The sequence below is a fragment of the Neolamprologus brichardi genome, chromosome 6 (assembly GCF_056152115.1).
Source record: "Neolamprologus brichardi isolate AB-2024 chromosome 6, ASM5615211v1, whole genome shotgun sequence".
NCBI classification, from domain to species: domain Eukaryota; kingdom Metazoa; phylum Chordata; class Actinopteri; order Cichliformes; family Cichlidae; genus Neolamprologus; species Neolamprologus brichardi.
In genome coordinates, this window is record NC_142109.1 from 27,826,978 (window position 1) to 27,847,421 (window position 20,444).

Here is a 20,444-nt window from a genome sequence, read left to right on the forward strand (position 1 = left end):
TAACTGTCACCAAATACAAGGAGCATTCAATAAACACAAATTGCAAAGTTTATTTAGTTCACTGCTTTCATTTTATTTTTCATTCATACATATTTTGATATTGAGAAAAAATGTTCACTTGCATTAAATACTATTATTGTTTCATGATACAGACAAAGATAAGTCTTAGTATAGTGTTTATGAAAATACTGTACATGGCACTGGCCCATGTAGTAAGAAAGCATTCAAATACTTCTCTGCATAAGAACAGTGACATTACCCATGAGCATTTAGCCAAAGAAGTTATCTGAAACAATCTGTGCTCCTTGAAATGGCTTTGGCAGTTCATCTTCTGTAAAATATAAAGTCTTTGGGTGTGCTTTATTCAGTTGTAACTCTTCTAGAAAATGCATGGCAGAGTGCCTCTTCAGTAGTTCAGTAGTTTTGTTTTCAATACCTATTGCTTTGCTTTACTAATTGTTGCCCTTTTAAGTCAGGAGTGTACGTCCACCCTACATATTCCACATGTACAAGGACTGATCCCCCAAGCTCAGTTACTGTGTATACTGTTTAAGACACATCACCTGTGGTGTACACACAATGGTTGGCAATATGGCAGTGTAGGTGCAATGTGTGCAGGGCTTTTTACTAACTTGATTTCCATGGAGTCCAGAAAACATGAGTATGGTGGCGGGATGCGGTTTGTGACGCAGCGGCAGGGGAGGGGTGGGGCAGAGGGTTCCGGGGCAGTGCCAGGGGAGCCTGACTGGCACTGTTGCCAGTCATCAGCTAATCGTGACCTCCCTTATTTACACAGTAGGACGTTGGGACCGGCAGTGTGAAGCAGAGAGAGAAATCAGAGGGACGCAGACGGAGGAAAGGGCACTGTAAAGTGTGACCACTAAATCACTAATTGTGAGAATAAACAGGGCTTGCACAGTTGAAACTGAGAGACTGGAGTTGTGTGGTGTGTTTCCCGTGACCACTGTGTTACAGTTTGTTCAACTTGCATTGAGTGTTTGTGTCTATTGTTTGTGTAATTGTGATTAGCAGAAGTTTCCACTTGCTGGTAAGAAAAGATGTGAAGACAGGTCTGTCTGTCCAAAGGATTGTACAACCGGCTTTGTTCAAGTCAAATGGAACTTTGATGTTACTGCAGGCTCAAGAGGAAGTGTTAACGATGCACCCACAAGGCTGTGAAGAATGTATCCTAAAGACACCACAGGCTACACCAGCCCAGCCAGTTTCAGAAGACTCAGGTGACGTGAGCTTTGTGTCGCTGGATTGTGTTTTCAGTCAGCTATCTGCACAGTGGCACATCCGTGGCCTTAGGGGCCTTCTATTTGACCTGCCTCCCTTTACTCGCCTCCGTATCCTCCTGCAAAGAGTTTAGGTTGAGTGACCCTCATCATTGTGGTCATCAGGTCTGTATCTTAGCAACCGTTATCATCCCTTTTCACAGAGGCTGAGGCTTTAGGCCTGGCCTCTGAGTTTCCAGCCACAGCGTTGCCGAAGGCTCTTGATCAAACAGGGTGGTGCGTTCTTATGACTACGTAGTAGTTCAAGCAAAGTTGAAACAGAGAGTTCAATGTGAGACAGGTGGATTCCCTCATCTGCACAGCCCCTGACATTCTCCAGTTTAGCCCTGTTAGCTTTGAGGGGACTGATTGCAGCCATGAAAACAACCTTTGCAGGTCGTCATAAACTATCACCTGTATTGCCTTTTTGCCAAAAGTGCTCGTAGTGTTATGCTGTGCTGTCCTGCCATGGGATTTGGAGGTAATGGTTTTGTGTTCAAGCTGGTTGTGGTGTCAGCTGAAAGACTGTGAGAACGTCAGACCTTTCAGCACACAGGTAGTGTTGCAGCTGGCTGCCAGATTATGCAGGCGGTGCTTTACACAAACCCTCCATTTCACTTTAAGGCCTTGTTTTCAAGATGTATCTTTTTCAGACTTGTGCTCAGAGATCAGTAGGTGAACTACTCGTTGGTAACAGACCAGACTGCCTGGGGAAACCTCTCATTGGATTGTGGAGGTGATCTACTATTCATTTAAATGGGCAGTCCAGGACCTGCAGAATGCATGTCTTTCCTTGAGGAGTTCTCCCACCTCATGGGCTTTATTGCAGGATGTGTTTCTCAAAGAAATTTTTTACAGGAGCCCTTTGGACGAACTTGTCCACTTTTACCAGATTTGACTGCTAAAAGTGACTTAATTGAAAAACACATGCTAGATTCTATAGCACATGGCTCACATATGGTTGAGAATGATGTTGTTTTTTCACTGTAGCCAAGTGGCTTTCCTTACATTTGCAAGTAGGCGTTGTGCCTGGGAGAGGCAGCTAACCTTTGGTAGCATCTTGGATCAAAACCATGAGCATATGCTTATGTGTAGAAGAACTCTACAATCACACTAGTACTCAGCTGCCATTTTGTGCTACATTTGCTTCGTTTCCTAACTGTGTTTGTTACAGAGTCCTCATATACATGGAAAATGGGTGGAGAGAGAGCCTTGATACATAAGATAACAGTTGGTTACTTTGTAACCTAGGTTCTCTGACTCTGTAGCCAGTCAGTGATGTCTCTTAAAGAGTATCCCCATGGAGATCAGACCCCTTACATGTAAAATATGTGGGACTGGGAGACCCTGTAAGTCTCTCTACTTAGAGAGAATTGGTTACGATGTAACCAATCATTCCTCTCACTTACAAATGAGGAAATTGGATCAGCCCTCCATCTTCTCTAAGTACCACCTGGAAGAAAAAAAATAATGTTGTAGCAATATAATATGGTTTTCAAGATCGGCTATACCTTTTACCTGTTCTCAGTCAAGTTCATGCAAATCCTCATATGTCCAGGTCACTCCAGCAGCAAAATGTCAGTCTGTTAGCTTTCACACACCTGCTGGCATGCATTGCAAAGCAATTACAGATCATATGTCACCTAAATGTCAGAATTTCAAACAGATTACTGTATATATAACATACAGTATATATGTCGATTTCTCTCATCCTTATCTTCAAAATCCAAGACTTACATTCTCTTGTATCATTCAAAAGCCTGTCTACCCATGCACTTCCAACAGCTTGCAGGTAAAAAGCACCACAGTTTCTCCTTTTGCTACCCCTTTCCTTTTCCTACCCTCCTACCCTCTATATCCACTCCAAGGAATATCCTTGTGTATTCATAGACGACATAGGACACGCTCACAGCGGGGATGACTTTGAGCATGTTGGGAGAAATTCCTCGATAAAGTCCAGTGATGCCCTCCTGGCTCAAAATGGTTTGAAGCAATGTCAGCATGGAGACCTTAGGGGCTCCCTTCACTGAAGCTGTTGGGAGAGTAAAGAGATGAGCCACATCAAGATCATTTTAACACAAGGGGCACAATATGGTCTTCATCTGATGGAGCTGAACATGTCAATCCTACATATTTCTGAACTTGTTATAAACACTAAGCAAACTCTGTTGAAAGAAAACTGAGCTAAAGACTCTGGAAAAAAGTTAAGAAATATACCTTGGACTAAGATGTTCTTTGTTTCCTTTTTTTTGGTCAAGCTACTGTTTAAAAGCCCTGTGGTGTCTTGCTAACAGGCAGTTTATGATTCTGTTTTAAATTTATGCCATAAGTACACTGTAACCTGATTTGCATCTCCCTGGAAATCTAATGACATAGATGCATCAATGCAACCTGCGACTATTGTGATTGGCCTTTTCAGTACTGTTAATATTTCCTGTGGATTTCCAAACAAATGGAAATAATTTGTTTCCCTATGACCAGAACAAATAGAAGGGACACAGGACACAGGAAAAAGGACCCAACACTTTATTTCTTTCTATTATGGCCGGGGCAATATATAACTAACTAACCCATAAAAAACCCCACGAAAGCATGAATTCTGCTAAAGGATTCGGCCACTTATGTAGGTTGCATCGCAGGCTTTGCATAGATTTACAGCAGAAGGCTAAATCAGCCGTAAGACAGTTATTCGACGAAAGTGCACAACCCCTCAGAACCGTAATTGTCAATAACCAAAGCATATGACAATATTTCTTCGAGACGGCATCAGATTATATTGTAGTACTTGTCCATTTCAGCTGTATTAGCACAATAAAAACAGTTGCCCTCATTACTTTATGCGATTATGTGCAGTTGATGCTTTGAATGATGCTTTACCATATATATCGCCTGGAGAGTCACATCAAATCTTATAAATATAAAATTTATATATGAAGGAATTTCTTTGCACACCAGCATGCGTTAAAATTCCTCTCACTTGTCACTTATTTGTAACTGTGAGGAAAGGCACGCGTATCCTCACCTTGCGCTTGCATTCGGGTACGGATCAGCGCCAAAGGGTAACTTGCCAATTGTCCACAAGTGCTGGACACAGCACCACATCCGACCAGCACTGTGACCCCTGGGTCCACTAAACCTCTGTTCCTGTTCAGCCAAGCAAACTTCAGAGTCTGTTGAATAAAAGGCATGAAAAGAAGGTCAAGACTAAGGAAAACACAGCGGGAGCTGTGGGTTTTCATGTCTCTCTGACCTCGTAGACAGCCAGATCGATGCCAGCGTAAGGGATAATACCCAGCAAGTTAGGTATATAGCCCTTGTAGAAGGCTGCGACGCCTTCTCTCTGTAGGATCTGTTTGGCACAGTCTGCTATTCCTGAGTATTGACCTGTTTTTCTCAGTGTGAGACGGGTCTTTAACACCTGAGGGGAAGAAAGAGAGAAGGAAAAGAAACAGAAGCAGACAAAAGGAGAAAACTTGTTCATTTTCATTAAGTCTATAAAATGTGTTTTCTCAATAATATAAAAATATTCTTTATGTCTGTTACCTCCATTGGATAGATGGCTGTCTGAGCTGTTGCTCCAGCCAAAGAACCGGCAACGAATCTCTCATGTACTTTTAAAGTCCTAGATTCATTACTGCCACGCATCATTTTCTTGATCTGGGCAGAAATACATAATTTTTAAGTTAATAATGAGAAATGGTTGTACAATCAGAGAAGAAAGACAAATTATTTTGGCAATTATTATTAATGTATCATTAAAAAGTAAACTGAACAATAAAAATAACATGACTGTCAGCTTTTACATCTGTTCCATGCAAGCTTTGCTTTTAAGATGTCACCAAGTACAAAATGTCCTACAAATTCAAGCCTTGAGTTGTGAAATTAAAAAAAAGATGACTGGTAGCTATCAGCAGCTTTCCCCAGGTAGCGGAAATATTGGATGCTGGAACAACTAAAACACTTGTAGAAAACTACCTGGTAAAAAAAAACAAAAACTGAAGCCCTGGTAATGGAAACAGCAAAGAAAGAGAGTAATAGAATCGAAAAATAGCACAGAGTGAGCCTCAGATTGGGTCAGTGGTGAGCACTCCAGGATTTGGAGGGTTTGTGGTTCTCAGAATTTCTAGTAGATCAGTAGATAACGGAAGCTGAATGCCTGTTAGTCTAATACTGGAGTCGCAACATTGTTTTAGATCAGGTGCAACATTTACAGACCAGTAAAGCCACTGCGTAACATTCCCTAAAAACACTTCCTTTCTTTTGAGGCAAAGAAAAAAAATCTTTGCCTTCATAAACAAAAGCAATAATTTTAAATTTAAAATGCAACAGGATTTTACAAAATCAAATGTTTATTTATTCATATAATTAATGATTAAGGACAGAATAAACTGAATGTATACCAATCAAGTAAATTTCATTTGAGCAAATTCCATTAAATTTAACATTTTACATCGCAGTTATGAAACAAAATTAGATGTAAAATTTACACGCAAAACTGGTGCACGAGCGAGGGGAAAGCGTTTATTGTGTATAATAATACACAATGAGGAAGTCAACATTTTGGGTGACATCCTTAATGAGGAAACAACACTGCCATGTTTTAGAATTTAATAAGCATTTTCAGGAAAGCATCTCTCATTAGTTAAATCTATTTTTTTTTTTTATTATTTGTACCACAGAAGGTTAAAAACATTGTGATTTTCTGCAGTCTTGTTGCCATGCAACCAGAGGACATTAAAGGAAATAATAGCCTGAGAAGTCCTGCATCTGTTTCTCACTTCCGCGATATCTTGACCAAACGAGCTGCTGCTGGTTTGGATTCATATTCGATACAGAGAGAATACATAAGAGAATATGTTTATTTTTCACAATGATCTAAATAGATCATTTAGAAAGATTTAAATATTTGGACAAAGGAAAATAATAATAATAAGAGAATGATGAATCACGGTAAAGGAGTGTAAGGTGAAAAATTGAATGTGTGTTCATAGTTTTCTCCACCTGTTCGTAAGCTGCAAACTTGATAGCAGTCTCCGGGGCAATTTTTAGGACATTGATTCCATTTCCCCTCCACAGAGACCAGATTCCTCCCTCTTTCACCATCGTCTGAAAATTGCTTAGCACATTCCCTTTAAAATCAGAGGAGCCGTGTACCTGGCAGAGTAAAGCAAGAAAGTCAATATTAAAGCATCAGAGCTCAAAAAAGACTTTTTATACATAAATAGTAACACATGGATGAATTCAGAGTGATCAGAGAGATAAGGCTGTAAGTGCACCAGTCTGACCTGTCGGAAGACTTTGAGCCTGTCTAAAGGGGCCGTTCCAGTTCGGGATACAGATCCGGCAATGGCTCCAGCCATCAGCTGCCGCCAGACAAACCCAGACTTCTTTTCCTCTTCTGAAAATTCATCTGGGACTGTCAGCTGCTCACCGATGTCCACCATCTACTGAAGCCATGCAGGTCAGAAGATGTATAAAAAAAATAAGTAACAAGGAGTGGGGAATAAAAAAATATTTAGAATTCTTAACAGTGGTGTCAAACACACTGCATACTGTATGATAAATTTTGTTTCCAACTTTACCAATGAGCGTTTCCAATGGCACGCCACTTCCTCCATGTTAGTGATAGGGTTAAACAGGAAGTGGTCCCGCCACTCATTCCAGTCAATGGTCATTGTACCATCCTTATCTATACTGTGGAAACACATATATAAATAAATACTAAAAAAATATAATATAAATAGATAAAAAGGTCATAAAATTCATATAAAGAAAAAAAACAGAGACTGTACAACAAAGATGGACACAGCCACAGTGACATCACCCTCTGGTTAGAATGTCTGCAGGGTTCAGACACCTTACGTCTTTTATATACAGTCAATGTTTACATTGAAATAGAAGACACAAATATTCCTTTGTGTCTCTTGACTAACTGAAACCAATTTGATACATTAAGGCAGCAGTTCATAAACTGTGGGGCACCCCCTGGTGGAGCACAGATTCACTGCAGATGGGAGGACTGAAACCACAGTAAGTTCATGTAAATCGATAAAAGTTAATTTTATTTTTTTATTAACTACTACTACTATTAGTAGTTCAGCGGCTGCACTTCCTCTATGTCCCGAGGAAGAATAACCTGGACCAGAACCTGCTGCTGGCATTCTACCGCTCCTCAGTGAAGAGTGTGCTCTAGTGCTGCCTGGGCGTTTGGTATGCAGGGGTCACAGCTGAGCAGAGGGTAATTAACACTGCCCAAAAAATCATTGGCTGCCCTCTGCCACCCCTTGAGGCCATCGCCAGCTCCTCCTGTCTCAGGAAAACCAGGCCCATCACAGGTGACCCCTTGCACCCCACCCACCCCCTGTTTGACCTGCTGCCCTCTGGCCGGCGCCTCAGGTCAATCAGGTCTCACACCTCCAGACTCATAAGCAGCTTCCTCCCCTGGGCAATTCAGACTGTCAACAAACACTATACACCCTGCCCACCAATCCTGCCTCCCTAGTCTGAGCCATGGTCGGAGTAACCTTCATCACTATGGACTCTTTTCAGACCAAGTCTTTTCTTTGCACTACTACTGAGCACTTTGCAACTATTTTGTTGTCCAATGTTTCAATTGTTCTCTTATTTTTGTATATTTTTCTCTTGTTTTTTATTTATTCCTGCTGTCTACTATTTATATTTTATCCCAGCAGGACAGTTGGTGTAGAGCACCTACAATTTTGTTGTAAATGTACAATTACAATAAAGGGCTATTCTAATCTATTCTAAAGACTCAGTTTCATTAGTGTGGAGATCTCTTCATATTCAAGTTTTCAACTCTCTGAATGTTTTTCAGATCATGTTTTCAATATCCCCTTAAAATAATCCACTGATTTAATCAGTTTAGTTTTGTTTTTTTTTAAATATGAAGCTAAAATCAAGGTTTTATGGATAAAAGACAGCTTTTGTAAATACTACAAATCTCCCTCCTCTCCATCACTGGGCCAGAGTGAGGATTGACTCCAGCAAAAATTGACATTATTCCACAAAACTAAATCTCTAGATTAGAGAGTAACTAACAAACCTGTAACAATGGGTCACAGTGACTGAGGTGATTGAACAGCTTCTAAAGATTCTCCCCAGTTTGGTTATAGAGCATAGTCAGAGGCTTAATATTGAAAGTGTCACGCTGCTCAACCTATTAGAAATGGTGGCAGGTAGTATTTTTGATGATAGACAGGGATCGTAGGAATTATTAATGCAATATGGATTACTGATTGATAACATACCTTAACAAAATCCTGTTGGCATCCTCCAAGCTAATATTCACACCAATGTTGCGAAGACAGACCTGAATCTCTGTTGCATCTATGCAACCTGCAGATATTCACAAGTCACAGGGGTTGAGTGAGAGACGAGTGAGATAATTACAAAAACGATCATGTTATGATCTGATACAGACCATCGTTGTTATTGTCCAGGCTGCGAAACATGTCTTTAAGCTGCTTTTCATGGCTACGAAGATACTGAGTGAACTCTTCTAAGTCCAGGACTCCATCACGGTTGGTGTCTCCGGCCTCCACGATCTGACAGCAAGGACGTGATGTAAAACAACATTTGGTCAAGAACAAAAAACAGGTCTTTAAACAAGTGTAATACCTGCTTTATATTACACAGTGCTGCTTGGTCCTTAAAAGTATACTTTTACTTTTACTTGAAAGTATCCGGACCAAAAATGGACTTTAGCCTGTCTACACATTACTACAAAGACAGTGTGTTTGTAGTTCTCTACAACAGCATAAGGTTGCTTTAGCTTATCAGAGCACACAGAGCTGAGGTGACCTTGACAGCAAAGAAATATCTCTTCACAAAAGTCCAGCAGCCTCTGGGCTTTACATAAACTTTGCAATCTGTTGGAAAAATATGGCTGATAGGTGTTGTGCAGTCAAGGAAATATGTGTTAAATGAAATGCATTTCTCCCAAGAAGGATCGGTTCACCTGTTTTAAAAAGTCAAAAAGGCTGTTTTATAAACTAAAACTATTAATCGAACTTTACACATCCAGCTAATAGTTAATTTAAGGTGTGAACAGAATCATTTTTAAGGTATTCACCATACTCGAAGATTTAATGGGCCACTTCAATGTTTATTTCTATTAGTGTAGCTTGCATGATTCACAGTTTACATTTTTTTTTCCATTAGAAGCACATGTAAAGGGTCCAAAAGACGTACACTGAGAATCCCAGCTGCACAAAAACAGCCAAGCAATGACGCGATCAAGACCAGTCGGATTTTCCAATATTTCCAGTGTTTGTTAACTTCACTGTCTACTAATATCTCTCGAAACTGTGTCCAAAATTTAGTTTAATAAACAGTTTCTAATGAATGAACTGCAGATAAACAACGCACCGATTTGCCTTAAATCTATTAGTGGATATTACCTCCTTAGTGATGCTGGCAACTTTTTCATCTTTAGCCTGTGGCGATGACACTGTGGATTGTAATCAATCAACGGTTTCATATAAATGTAAAGGAGTTTTTATCTGAATTTTAATTGATTATAAACAATCAAAGGAGCTTGCAAAGAAAAGCGTCTGGACTTCTTTAAGTTGCTTGAAGACGTTTCACCTCTCATCCGAGAAGCTTCAGTTCAGTTCTAAGGTCAAATGGCGGAGGGTCCCAATCAGCCAGGGTTTCGGGTGGCTGATTGGGACCCACACCCATTTTCACACCTTGGCTCAGGTGATTAGAGGATCATCGGACCCCCTGATGATCCTCTAATCACCTGAGCCAGTTTGGGGGGATTTTTTTGCCCCTGTTTGGGGGGGATACTCCCACTGGGTTTAAATCTGGGACTCTCTGCCATTTGACCTTAGAACTGAAGAAGCTTCTTGGATGAGAGGTGAAACGTCTTCAAGCAACTTAAAGAAGTCCAGACGCTTTTCTTTGCAAGCTCCTTTGACTACGATGACCTGGATGACTGAGAACCTTCACAGACATATTATAAACAATCATTTATCTGCTGAGTATTTACGTTTGTCAGAACTGACACAGTTTCATATGTCATCAAGTTAAAAAAAAATGATAGAAAATTTGTTGTTTGCAATCTAGAAGTTTTGAAATTTTAGAAAACATAAAAAGAAAAAAGAATATTTGGACTTTTTCACATACTGTATGACATTTATCTGTGTGCAGCTCCTCAGTTTAAAACAAGCCATTTCATTCTGATTGGCTGCCCCTCATGAAGAGAAAACAGTAGTCGCTTATGTGTTCACTGTAAGAGCTGTATGACTTACAGTGATTACAGTTATGTATGCTGACTTTACCATGATGTTATCATTTGAAATTTTGGCCATGTGTGTTATGAATGTCCACAAAACATTTGGATGACTAGTATGCCACTCTGCAACCCTTACTCTCCTTACAGTTTGAGTGCAGGAGTCCTTGGCTGTTGCCTCAGCTTAACTGCTGATTGGCTACACCCCATTTTTCCAAAACTTTGGTGTCCACCTCTGTTTTATGTAGTGGCTCAAATAACAATAAGAATCCCTGTCTAGTTACCTAAAAAGTAACTCTGTCGCATCACAGAAATATTCTTGGAAAAACAGGGGCCAAAACACACTAAAAGTAGAGAGTGAATTACACAGAAGCAGTGATAAATGTTACAGGAGAAAAAGAAACTGGACAATTATTATTATTATGTGTAGAGAGATCAAGCATATGACAGAACAAAAGGTTACTAATCTCAGCTTACAAAGTCCTGCTCCTTCGACCAAAATAGCATCCCGCTGCCCTTTACATGTGTGCAAAGACAGACAGACACTCACACATTAAATCTTACCCTAACATAAGCCTCAAACTCTGAAATAAACCATATTATGCTTTCAGCCCTCTTAATTCACAAAGAGGGGCAAGGCTCAGCTTACAGTTTTCACACAGTCCAGACGAGAGAAGAAGCAGAACTAGAAGAACTGATGAGTTCTCTTGTGACCCAGACACTTTTTTACCAAAACAAACACTCAAAGACAGAGGAGAGAGGAGAGAGACAGCCTGTGTGCTTTCTCAATACAAATCCATGCTGTTGATGTTCTCTGCTGCTGCTGCTGCATAAATAGTAAGGATGCAGATAAGATGGAACTAGAAGGTAAAGGGAGAAGGGCAGAGATTTTGCCATTCCTGGTTGTTTAATGTAAAGAGAAGAGGAAAGATGAACGGGTGCTGTTCTTTATGAATAGAAAGTGTGCGGGAAGGTGAAATTTAGACACAGTTTCTCCTTCCCACAAAAACCCATGCATAAGCAGGTTAAACCACTGAGTTAAACAATGGCCTTCCAACGGTAGAGCAACAAGTAATGGCAAAAAAAAGCACTAAAAAGCTGAATTACTGAGGTTTTATCTGAAACCAGCATCTGGTTTAAAAATCTTTCTTTACAACTAAACTGACTTGATGTGACCTTTAATGTGAAGTGGCTGCTGGTACTACAGAGTGCCCTCTACTTATGTTTGCCATTTACCAGCCTCATTTACCAGACCAGCCCTCATGAGTCCTCTAATGCACCTTGACTTCAATATATGAAAATGGCAAAGCCCAAAAGTAGAAGCCTGCTGGAGGATTTTGGTGGATATATTCTCTCTCGAGTGTGATCTGCTGGCTTACAAAACTTATAAAAGAAATACGTCTTCACTTTCATTCTTGTCTACTTGTTTAAAATCTTCTCTATAACCACCCTGAATAAATGTATTGCACGCTCAGTCATAAAGGTAAGGAAAGTTGAGTTCCCAGAACGTTGATCCTGTTTACCTGGACATTGCATTTCTCAACGTCCGGGTAAACAGAATCAACTTTCTGGGAACTCAACTTTCCTTTTTCCAGGATTCAGCTGGGTGGAAATGTGTAATGAGACTGGGAAGACAATAGGACTCTCCCACTGTGCTAGGAACCATTTTGTGCTTAAATTATGCTTCAGCGGGAAATCTGCTTCATAATTTATGATGTAACTGGAAACTCCTTTTAACCCTACGGTGTAACATTCCACGTGATCTGATGTGCACCTCCCAAGAAATGTAGCTACGTTTAGGTTCAACGCAGCTCGCAACGACTGAATGACGTGGAAGGTTGAAGTGTAGGGTAGTTTATCAAAATGGCCCACTATTTGTGTGCATGTTAGGTAACAAGATTTTTAAAGAGCATAGAGCAGATAAGGAATGATTTATTGACTGTTTAATGGTAAAACTGTGTCAGATGGTAAATGGACTGGTTCTTATATAGCGCTTTTCTGTTTTATCTGAGCACTCAAAGCACTTTAGACAACTTGCACATTCACACAAGCACTTTTTTCTAAGCGCTTACTATCTAACATTCACAGAAATTCATACTCCCATGGATGCATCGGAGAGCAACGTCTTGGGGTTAACGTCTTGCTCAAGGATATTTGGCTTGCAGACTGGAGCAGACTGGGATCAAACCGCAAACCTTCCAGTTAGTAGGTGACCTGCTCTACCACCTGAGCTACAGCCACCCAGACGGCCACCTCCTAAAGACCAAGACAGTCTGATCACTGACACTGGGAGGTGTCTAATGTGAACTGGCAAATATCTGTAGAAAATGAACCCATTTGTAATGGACAGTATCACTGTATGCTGCTGTATTACCTTCTCTACTAAGCCTTTGGAAAGCCCCTGGTCTGCCAGCCCTCTCCGCAGTTCAAGGATGTCAATGTGTCCATCTTTGTTGATGTCCAGCTGTTCAAAGAGTTCAGCCCAGCGCTGCTCCCGCTCCTCGTCTGGACTAGAGGATTCACTCTCCTGGCAGTGCACCCAGGGGAACCAAGTCCGCTGGGGTTCCATGACTGGTCACCAGTCAGAGTTAGCTGATAAGATACAGGGGCACCAGTTCAGTATCCACAGCCTGACACAGAACAATATGTCTGTTTATATGTGAATACCTCAAACTTTCATTTGTACAACAAACTATTCAGTTATCAAAATTAAGTTTTGTTAATGAGAGCATTGCAACCCATTAGGGTCAGTAAACTGAACCTTATGGGCTGAAAAGAAAGAGACCAAAAACAATCGAGAAAATTATTAAAACTGACTGCAAACAGTTGTTATCTGGTTGGCGGGTTTTGCAGAGGCAGCAAATGTAATATTAAGCAGAAACAGGGGCACAGCGCAGGACCCTGGACCCCAATCATAACCAGTCTCTGTGGGCCCCCTTCCTTTCTTGATCTGTATCTTTCAGTGTAGCTAATAATTAACTGTTCAGATTCTGCATTTGATTAAAAAAAACAAAAAACAAAACTATGATATGTCCAATAGTCTGCCCACCTTAAAATCTCCCCATGTCTGGATTCTCATCTCTTAACATACTGTAGCCTGTATAAGCCTCTAAACCTTCTTATAGCCTAACACTGTTTTCAGCCTGTTTAGTGCTAAGGTACATTAGAGGTCTACCTAGATCACTGAGTCACACTAAAAGTTGTAACAAAGTGATTATCCTGATAATTGTGAAAGTTTAAATAAGTCTCCCAGCTTCCGCTAAGAAGCTGGGAGACTTATTTGGAAGAAAGCGAAAATACCCTGTGTGGGGCCAGTGACTGTAATAAAGGGGGGGCCTCATGTCCTTGCAGTGATTGGTCTGTTGAATAGACGTGGTAGTGGTGGAGCTTCTGTGATTAGTCACACCAGAGGGCGCTTCCACATAGTGAGATACTGACTAAGGTTTGAAAAATAACTACAATTACAGTCCTTTGTGTAGGCTGAATAACAGAATAATGAAATCCATTCAATTTAATTAATTTTATGATATGTGTGATAAAATAATATATAACAGCCACTTTCTGTTGGTATTTATTTCATGTTTAAAGCAGAAGTTAAATATATCATATAAGGAAGTCTTCTGTTTTTGCAGATATATATCGGGTGGTTTTGGAACACATGACAATCTTTGTGGGTGTACAAAGAGGTGCTGGTGTACAGCAAACAGCAAAAGCTAAATAAACGCACCCATAAAATGACTACATAATTTTCTTTTTAAAATAAGAAGCAGTGTCACTGTGGTATTTTAAAAATGCTGTTTCATCAGCCTGAAAATCTCACTGTCTAATTGTCAGAGTCACTGGTCCAGCATATCATGAAGACACTTGGCATTGGTGTGGCTAAGCTTTCAGCTGAAACTATTCTGGATAGAAATGATTGTTTGGAATAACTCTGAGTTGCCGTGATGTGACCTCAGTTTGTGTTACATTTTGCAGATCATTTGGAGAGGGGCCTGGGGCTGCTTCACTCACTCTGACTGTTTCTGAAATGAAAGGCCATGTGTTTCATACTGTTGGTTGTAAGTTGTACTGGGTCATTTTGGTAGATGCAGTGTCACATCTGAAACTGGCTCACTGTCTTTAACAATTGCTAAACCATTCTAAGCCTGTTATCTGTGCTCTACTAACCTTTGTTAACAGCTGACTCCCCCCACTTTGCCTTCCCTCCTTTGTTGATGCATGCCATTAGCTGTCACTTAGATACAATAAATTAGTGGTGTAAAAGTGAGGCCGAGGATGGGGTCAGCTTCATTTGTATAAGGTGAATGTAGTACCTCTACACCTCTAGTAGAGCCTCCACTATTTTTGTGAAATCAAAATTCAGTCACCAAGCTGATGTATTCAGGCAATTTAATAATGACTAATTTACTTACGGATGAAACACAGCAAAGGAAAAACAAACATTTCATTCCAAGCTAGAAAAGGCTCTTCCTGCCACCAAGGAGGTTTAACCCAAAACTAGATGCCCCTGAGCAGAGATAACATGAGGAGGAAGCTTCAGATGTAAACTCACTATTTTGCAGTTTTAAACTTCAATTTTTTTTGCCCTCAGGTCCAAGTGATGCTTATCTTAAAGTATTTCAGACAAACCCCTTCTGAAACTGCAAGGCTTTATACCCATTTTACACTCATTCCCCAACACCTGTAGACAGATAGAATAAATAAATAAATGTGTGTGTGTGTGTGTGTGTGCGTGTGCGTGCGTGCGTGCATTGTATCTATTGATAACAGGCAGCAGTCACAGTTTTGTTTACAAAACCTTGATGATAGGTAGAGATTACATCTGGCAGGGTTAAACTGGGTGTACTCTAGCTGTTACATAGTGTTCCTGTTATAAAACACCACTTGAAATGAATAGAGTTGAACGCTATTATTCATAGTGGATGTGTAGTCGATTCAGAGTGTGTATTGTAGTTGAGTTTGCAGCACAGGACGCAGTGTGAGTTGTGTAAGGCGCTGTTACTGTGCCCACCCTGTTAATCTGATAGGCTACGATTAGCCTATTTTGAAAAATGAATGCAAGCAACAGGGCACGTGGGCATCCAGTGGAACGTTTAGTAAATTTGTAACCTAATACTGATGTGTTCGAACACTCTCCAGTAACTGAGTTACTGGTTATTAAACTGGGAATGCCATGAAACACCCCGGCTCACAGGTTCATCCACATACACAACAGCATTTTATCCTATAATTTTAAATATCCCTTTCACTTGATCCTCACAGCGTTACGCACGCTGTTACGGTCTAATTATAACATCTACGAGACCATTTTGAGGCGCACTCACAGTGTGTTTATCTGCAGACCGACTCGCCGCCCATGCTCGGGCGGATGCGGAGGATCAGGACGCAGGAGAAACCGGCAGGTCCGCTCAGTCCTAAAACAGCACTGGAAACCACACAAGCGGGCTCCCCTTGGCTTCAGCGGGTCTCCGTGTTCTGCGGTGCTTGGCGCTGCGTCTTGCAGATTTCTCAGACACTCTTGTTGAGGAAGCAGGAAGCGACAGAAACACGCAGTGGTCCTCCTCCTGCTGCTGCTGCTGAAGCCTTCTGGTGGTGAAGTGTCCGATCCGTGTGTGTCCGCAGTGTACTCAGAGTGTGAAGCCGGCAATCTATTTTGCGTCAATAAAAAGAATTATTAATTGTTTACGACAAGGACTTCTCACATGACATCAGCTAGAGCCCCTGGGCCAGATTCATAAATACTAAGATCATCAGTCCATGGTTCCCTAATGCTTTTAATAGACTAATACATTTAGGTCCACAAGTATTTGGACAGTGACAGTGTTCTTAGTTTTTCATCTGTTCACCACTACAGTGGCCTTTCAAACAGCCATGCTATAATTAAAGTACAAATTCCTTATATTTAAAGTTATGTTAGTTTGTCCCTTTACTATTGAGCAATATGATTAAAAATGGCGGCACTTCCTAAACAGTTAATGCAGTACTTTTGTGAAATCCCTTGACTTAAAGCTGAAAGCCTGCACAGAATTGTATATATATCACTGAAAGACATTCTGCTAAATGAGCTTCTTTACCTTCAATCAATGTACTTTGCGAACGGTTTTTAAAGGCTGGACACTTTCGTGCATGCTGGATTTTAACTATACTAGTTTGACTTTTTAAAATACTTTGAGTATTCACTTGCATAACCCCTCTCTGTTTATTTTAACACAGTATATTACCTAAAATTATTCAAAGTATTTCAACAATTCCGCTGTTGGGCACAAGGTGTCCCCTTCTTCGTTGTTTTCAGTGTGTTTGGAGGTTTCAAGTTTCCAAATCACACGTGACTGGCTTCCACACTAGTTATGTCACAAAGTTCCTGCTCCTTCCCTGCAACTCTTGAAGATGAGCACGGAGAAACCTCCCTCCTCCAGCAGATGACCGTGAAAACAGCCTGAGTGCACATAGTTTACCACAGCGAGGCTCAAGCATCCACGTATATACATTTGTGAGTGGGAATAAAAGGTTTCTCTCACTCTGTAAATGCAAACAGTGTTCTTATTTCAACAAATCGTCAACCTTTCTGTTGCTCCATCTGTAGCAGTGCCGTGATTGTTGAACACCTCTCTTTCTGCTCTCCGAAAATAGATTCAAATAAATGACATTACATAAAAAAAATCAGCAGATGATGGGAAATAATCTAAAAAGTAATCTAGTTGTAGTCGCACAAATAGTCGCCCTGGAAAATTCCCAGTGTTTGCTAAACTTGTAGTCTACTCAGAGATTGGTTTCCGGTGTAAGAGCCTGCCAGACTTGAGTCGTTTGTAGGTCTTAATTAATTTAAGGAAGGCAAAAATTAAGATTAAAATTGGTTTACTTAATTTTTCAGAGGCCATGAGTTTCTGTGATGTTTTAAAGTAAAGCCAGTCTGTTAGATTTTATAACCTATCACAGCAATAGCATATGGTCGAAGGAAAAAAGGAATCACTAACATGTAGAGAGGATATTCGTGCATGTTCAAGTCATTAATTTAAACAGTGAAGATAACAGAATGCACTGATATGTATTCATAAATGATATTTATCTCCAAGTGAGACAGGAACATCAATGAACAAGAACACAGCTGGGGATCTTTCTGAGTATCTCAGATAATTTGGGATTTTCCTCACAGCGTCTAATGAAACACCACTATTTAAAAATTAGGTGACTCATGTGTGCAAATGTTTAACCAATCAGTGTCATCTTTTCATTCAGGAGGAGCATGACGTAATCTGCAGGCCTCCCATGCGTCACATTATTCAAACAATGGAAGTTATGATTCAACAGAAGCATTTTTGTCTCTATGTGTCTCTGATTTGATTTTTACAAATTTACAGTAATATGGAGTTGATCAGAATTTGGCACAAAGTTTTAGCTCTCTTTTTAACATTATTTGCAGTGACATACAGATAAGCACTGTCTGCAGAGAGCCACATAAGAGGGTTATAAAACAGCCAACTAACAAATTAGAAATGGAGAAGAAAAGCTGAACCTTATTTAATGATTTTGCCAGATGTTCCTCTAATTTTGTCCACCAGCTTGTCCATCATCATCTCCGGCCTGCAGATCTCAGACATTCTCCAGCGATGAGTGGTTGTGCCTGTCCACCTGCTCCTCCCTCATCACTTTATTCTTCTGTGATATAACTCTGCAGCCCACTCTGTGTTTCATTTATGACACACTTTTATGATGACAGGTGTACACTGACCACTCATGTACACTCACACACGTGATTTTCCTACTATTATATTATATATTGACTGTGTTTGTATCTCTTGTTGACAGGACTACATGGCCTTTGAGGACGTATACAGCCTCTCATTCAACGGTTTTAATCTCTATTCACTTCCCATCTCCACACCTGCTGTTCTAATCGAAGCAGATTGACAGATCAGATAGCACACGGGCGGACTGCTGTATATAAGAGCAGCACGCTTTAGTCCAGGAGACTGGCTCGGAATAATTCATCAAATACAGCTCGGTTAATTTTCCCTTTGCAGATCATTTAATACTAGCAGCTTCAATGTGTAGGGGGCTCTCCTACCTGCCTTCCTCATGTCTGGAGAAGTAAGTGTTTATTTTTGATATTATGTTTTACATTAATAAATGAAACCCTGAGTTTGTTTTACATCTTCTTTTGTCTGTGTTTCAGGGCAAAAGAGATGCGGGTGAAGCTAAGCCACCTGGCTGAGACCCACCACAAGAACAAGTAAGTTCACTGAAACCCGTATTTTGAATAAGGAGTAAATCAGAGGAGCTGAAGCTACATTTCTGACTCCCTGTGCCCCTTTTATCAGGACTCAGGACGGAAGAATTCTGCAAGACTTGGAAACTCTGCTGAACAGCAAAAGTAAGATTCACTTTATTTTGCATATGAAGTCAAATCACCACTTTAATATTCAAACATGAAAAACAGCTCAATGTTAATTGAGGGTGAGGAGATTTGACCTTTTTCTGGTTAATTCTAGCACATCTTTACTGAGAAAGGTTAATCAGTCATTTGCACAGGCAGCAAAGTGCTTTTATTTTGTACATAAGAACACACACTGATATTTCAGCTAAAAATCTGAAGACATTAGGCATTATTATCAATAACATATAGTGTTCTTCCTTTTTAAAAATGTGACATGGTAATGTTTATTCAGGGTGCATCCTAACTGAACTGCTTTTTACTTTTTGCTGAGTTAATTCTTATAGAATGAATTGTAAAGTAAGAGTACCTTTACTTTTATGTAGCTAATGCTAACTTACTATTTAAAACAGTATGTATCAAAGGAAAGGCAGTCAGCTGTGTTTGACAACTGCATATTTTGTAATATTAAAGCCTCAATAAGGGGAATTAAGGTGAAATAACTCAATGTTAATTCCAGTGGCACAGTTTATCATAGGAACTGTGTAAAAATGGCTTTTAGAACAGTATTTTTGAATTTTTGTACCCAAGTAAAAACATGAAAAGCTCAGATGTTTATTTAAAATTTGTGTTAAACCTGAACTGTTCTTCTAGGTCTTCTTTTCTTCTTCCTCTCAGATGGTTTGCAGGCCTTTCGGGCGTTCCTGCGCTCCGAGTTCAGTGAGGAGAACCTTCAGTTCTGGCTGGCTTGCGAGGACTACAGGGTTTCCCCTTCAAACCTGCAGAAGAACAAGGCCTGCAGCATCTACAGCCAGTTTATCAACCCTGACGCTCCACTGGAGGTTGGTAGAGAGGAGCACACATCACTAAACAGCAAATGATAAAGAACAAAACATCTTTAAATAACTTTTCCCTCGTTAGGTAAACCTGGATGCTGAGACCCGGGAGGCTCTGCTGAGTGTGATGGACTCTCCATGTCCCAACACATTCAACAAAGCACAGCAGAGGATCTACAGTCTGATGGCCAAGGACTCCTTCCCTCGTTTCCTGCGCTCACATCACTGCATGGAGGCCGTTAAGGCTTTTTAAACATGCTCAGATTAGTACTAGACCTGCTTTAGAAATAAGTGCTGGTGAATCTGTACTGCTTCAATTGTTGATTGTATTTTAGCAATTAATCTAACATATGTGAGCATGTTAACCATAAGGTAGTGCTGTCCTTATATGCACAGTATACTATCAGTAAGCTTTAAGTTTAACGTTGTAACCTCATAATTATCAAACTTAAATGTAGATGTTGCACCTCTGCATGGCTACAAATTAAATCTAGCAAAAGGATTTAAATAAATACCTCATAACAGAGAACTCTTGTACCTTCTCTGCGGTCTTCCTCAGCATCCTTTGTCCATCCCTCCTCTGCACACGTCCAAACCATTTCAGTCTTGCCCGTCTAACTTTGTCTCCAATCACTACAACGCATGTGCTTGCGTTAGAAAAGCACCAGAAAACTTGCAACCATGTCCGATCATGCAGCTATTGT

General features: G+C 40.3%; 2 protein-coding genes across 4 annotated transcripts; one reads left to right on the forward strand and one right to left on the reverse strand.

The window, feature by feature from the left end:
• Positions 1 to 62: 62 nt before the first annotated feature.
• On the reverse strand, positions 63 to 17,132 carry slc25a23a (solute carrier family 25 member 23a). Of its 2 annotated transcripts, XM_006790712.3 has the most exons (13): positions 17,095 to 17,132; positions 15,858 to 16,181; positions 12,908 to 13,125; positions 8,719 to 8,842; positions 8,546 to 8,633; positions 6,860 to 6,971; positions 6,563 to 6,721; positions 6,279 to 6,431; positions 4,821 to 4,934; positions 4,528 to 4,695; positions 4,300 to 4,447; positions 3,127 to 3,309; positions 63 to 2,730 (listed from the first exon to the last, which is right to left on the reverse strand). In XM_006790712.3, exons 3-13 carry the CDS (start codon positions 13,100 to 13,102, stop codon positions 2,720 to 2,722), a joined length of 1,455 nt encoding a protein of 484 aa, XP_006790775.1. In that variant the 5' UTR covers positions 13,103 to 13,125; positions 15,858 to 16,181; positions 17,095 to 17,132; the 3' UTR covers positions 63 to 2,719. The 2 variants fall into 2 exon arrangements, with proteins under 2 accessions (XP_006790775.1, XP_087698125.1); XM_087841999.1 differs by having other exon boundaries at positions 63 to 3,309; positions 17,095 to 17,131.
• Positions 16,658 to 20,269, forward strand: si:ch211-196h16.12 (regulator of G protein signaling 5). 2 transcript variants are annotated; one of them, XM_035907663.2, is made up of 7 exons: positions 16,658 to 17,023; positions 18,340 to 18,382; positions 18,555 to 18,621; positions 18,707 to 18,763; positions 18,852 to 18,904; positions 19,583 to 19,746; positions 19,826 to 20,269. In XM_035907663.2, exons 2-7 carry the CDS (start codon positions 18,346 to 18,348, stop codon positions 19,991 to 19,993), a joined length of 546 nt encoding a protein of 181 aa, XP_035763556.2. In that variant the 5' UTR covers positions 16,658 to 17,023; positions 18,340 to 18,345; the 3' UTR covers positions 19,994 to 20,269. The 2 variants fall into 2 exon arrangements, with proteins under 2 accessions (XP_035763556.2, XP_087698126.1); XM_087842000.1 differs by lacking the exon at positions 18,340 to 18,382.
• The last annotated feature ends 175 nt before the right edge of the window (positions 20,270 to 20,444 follow it).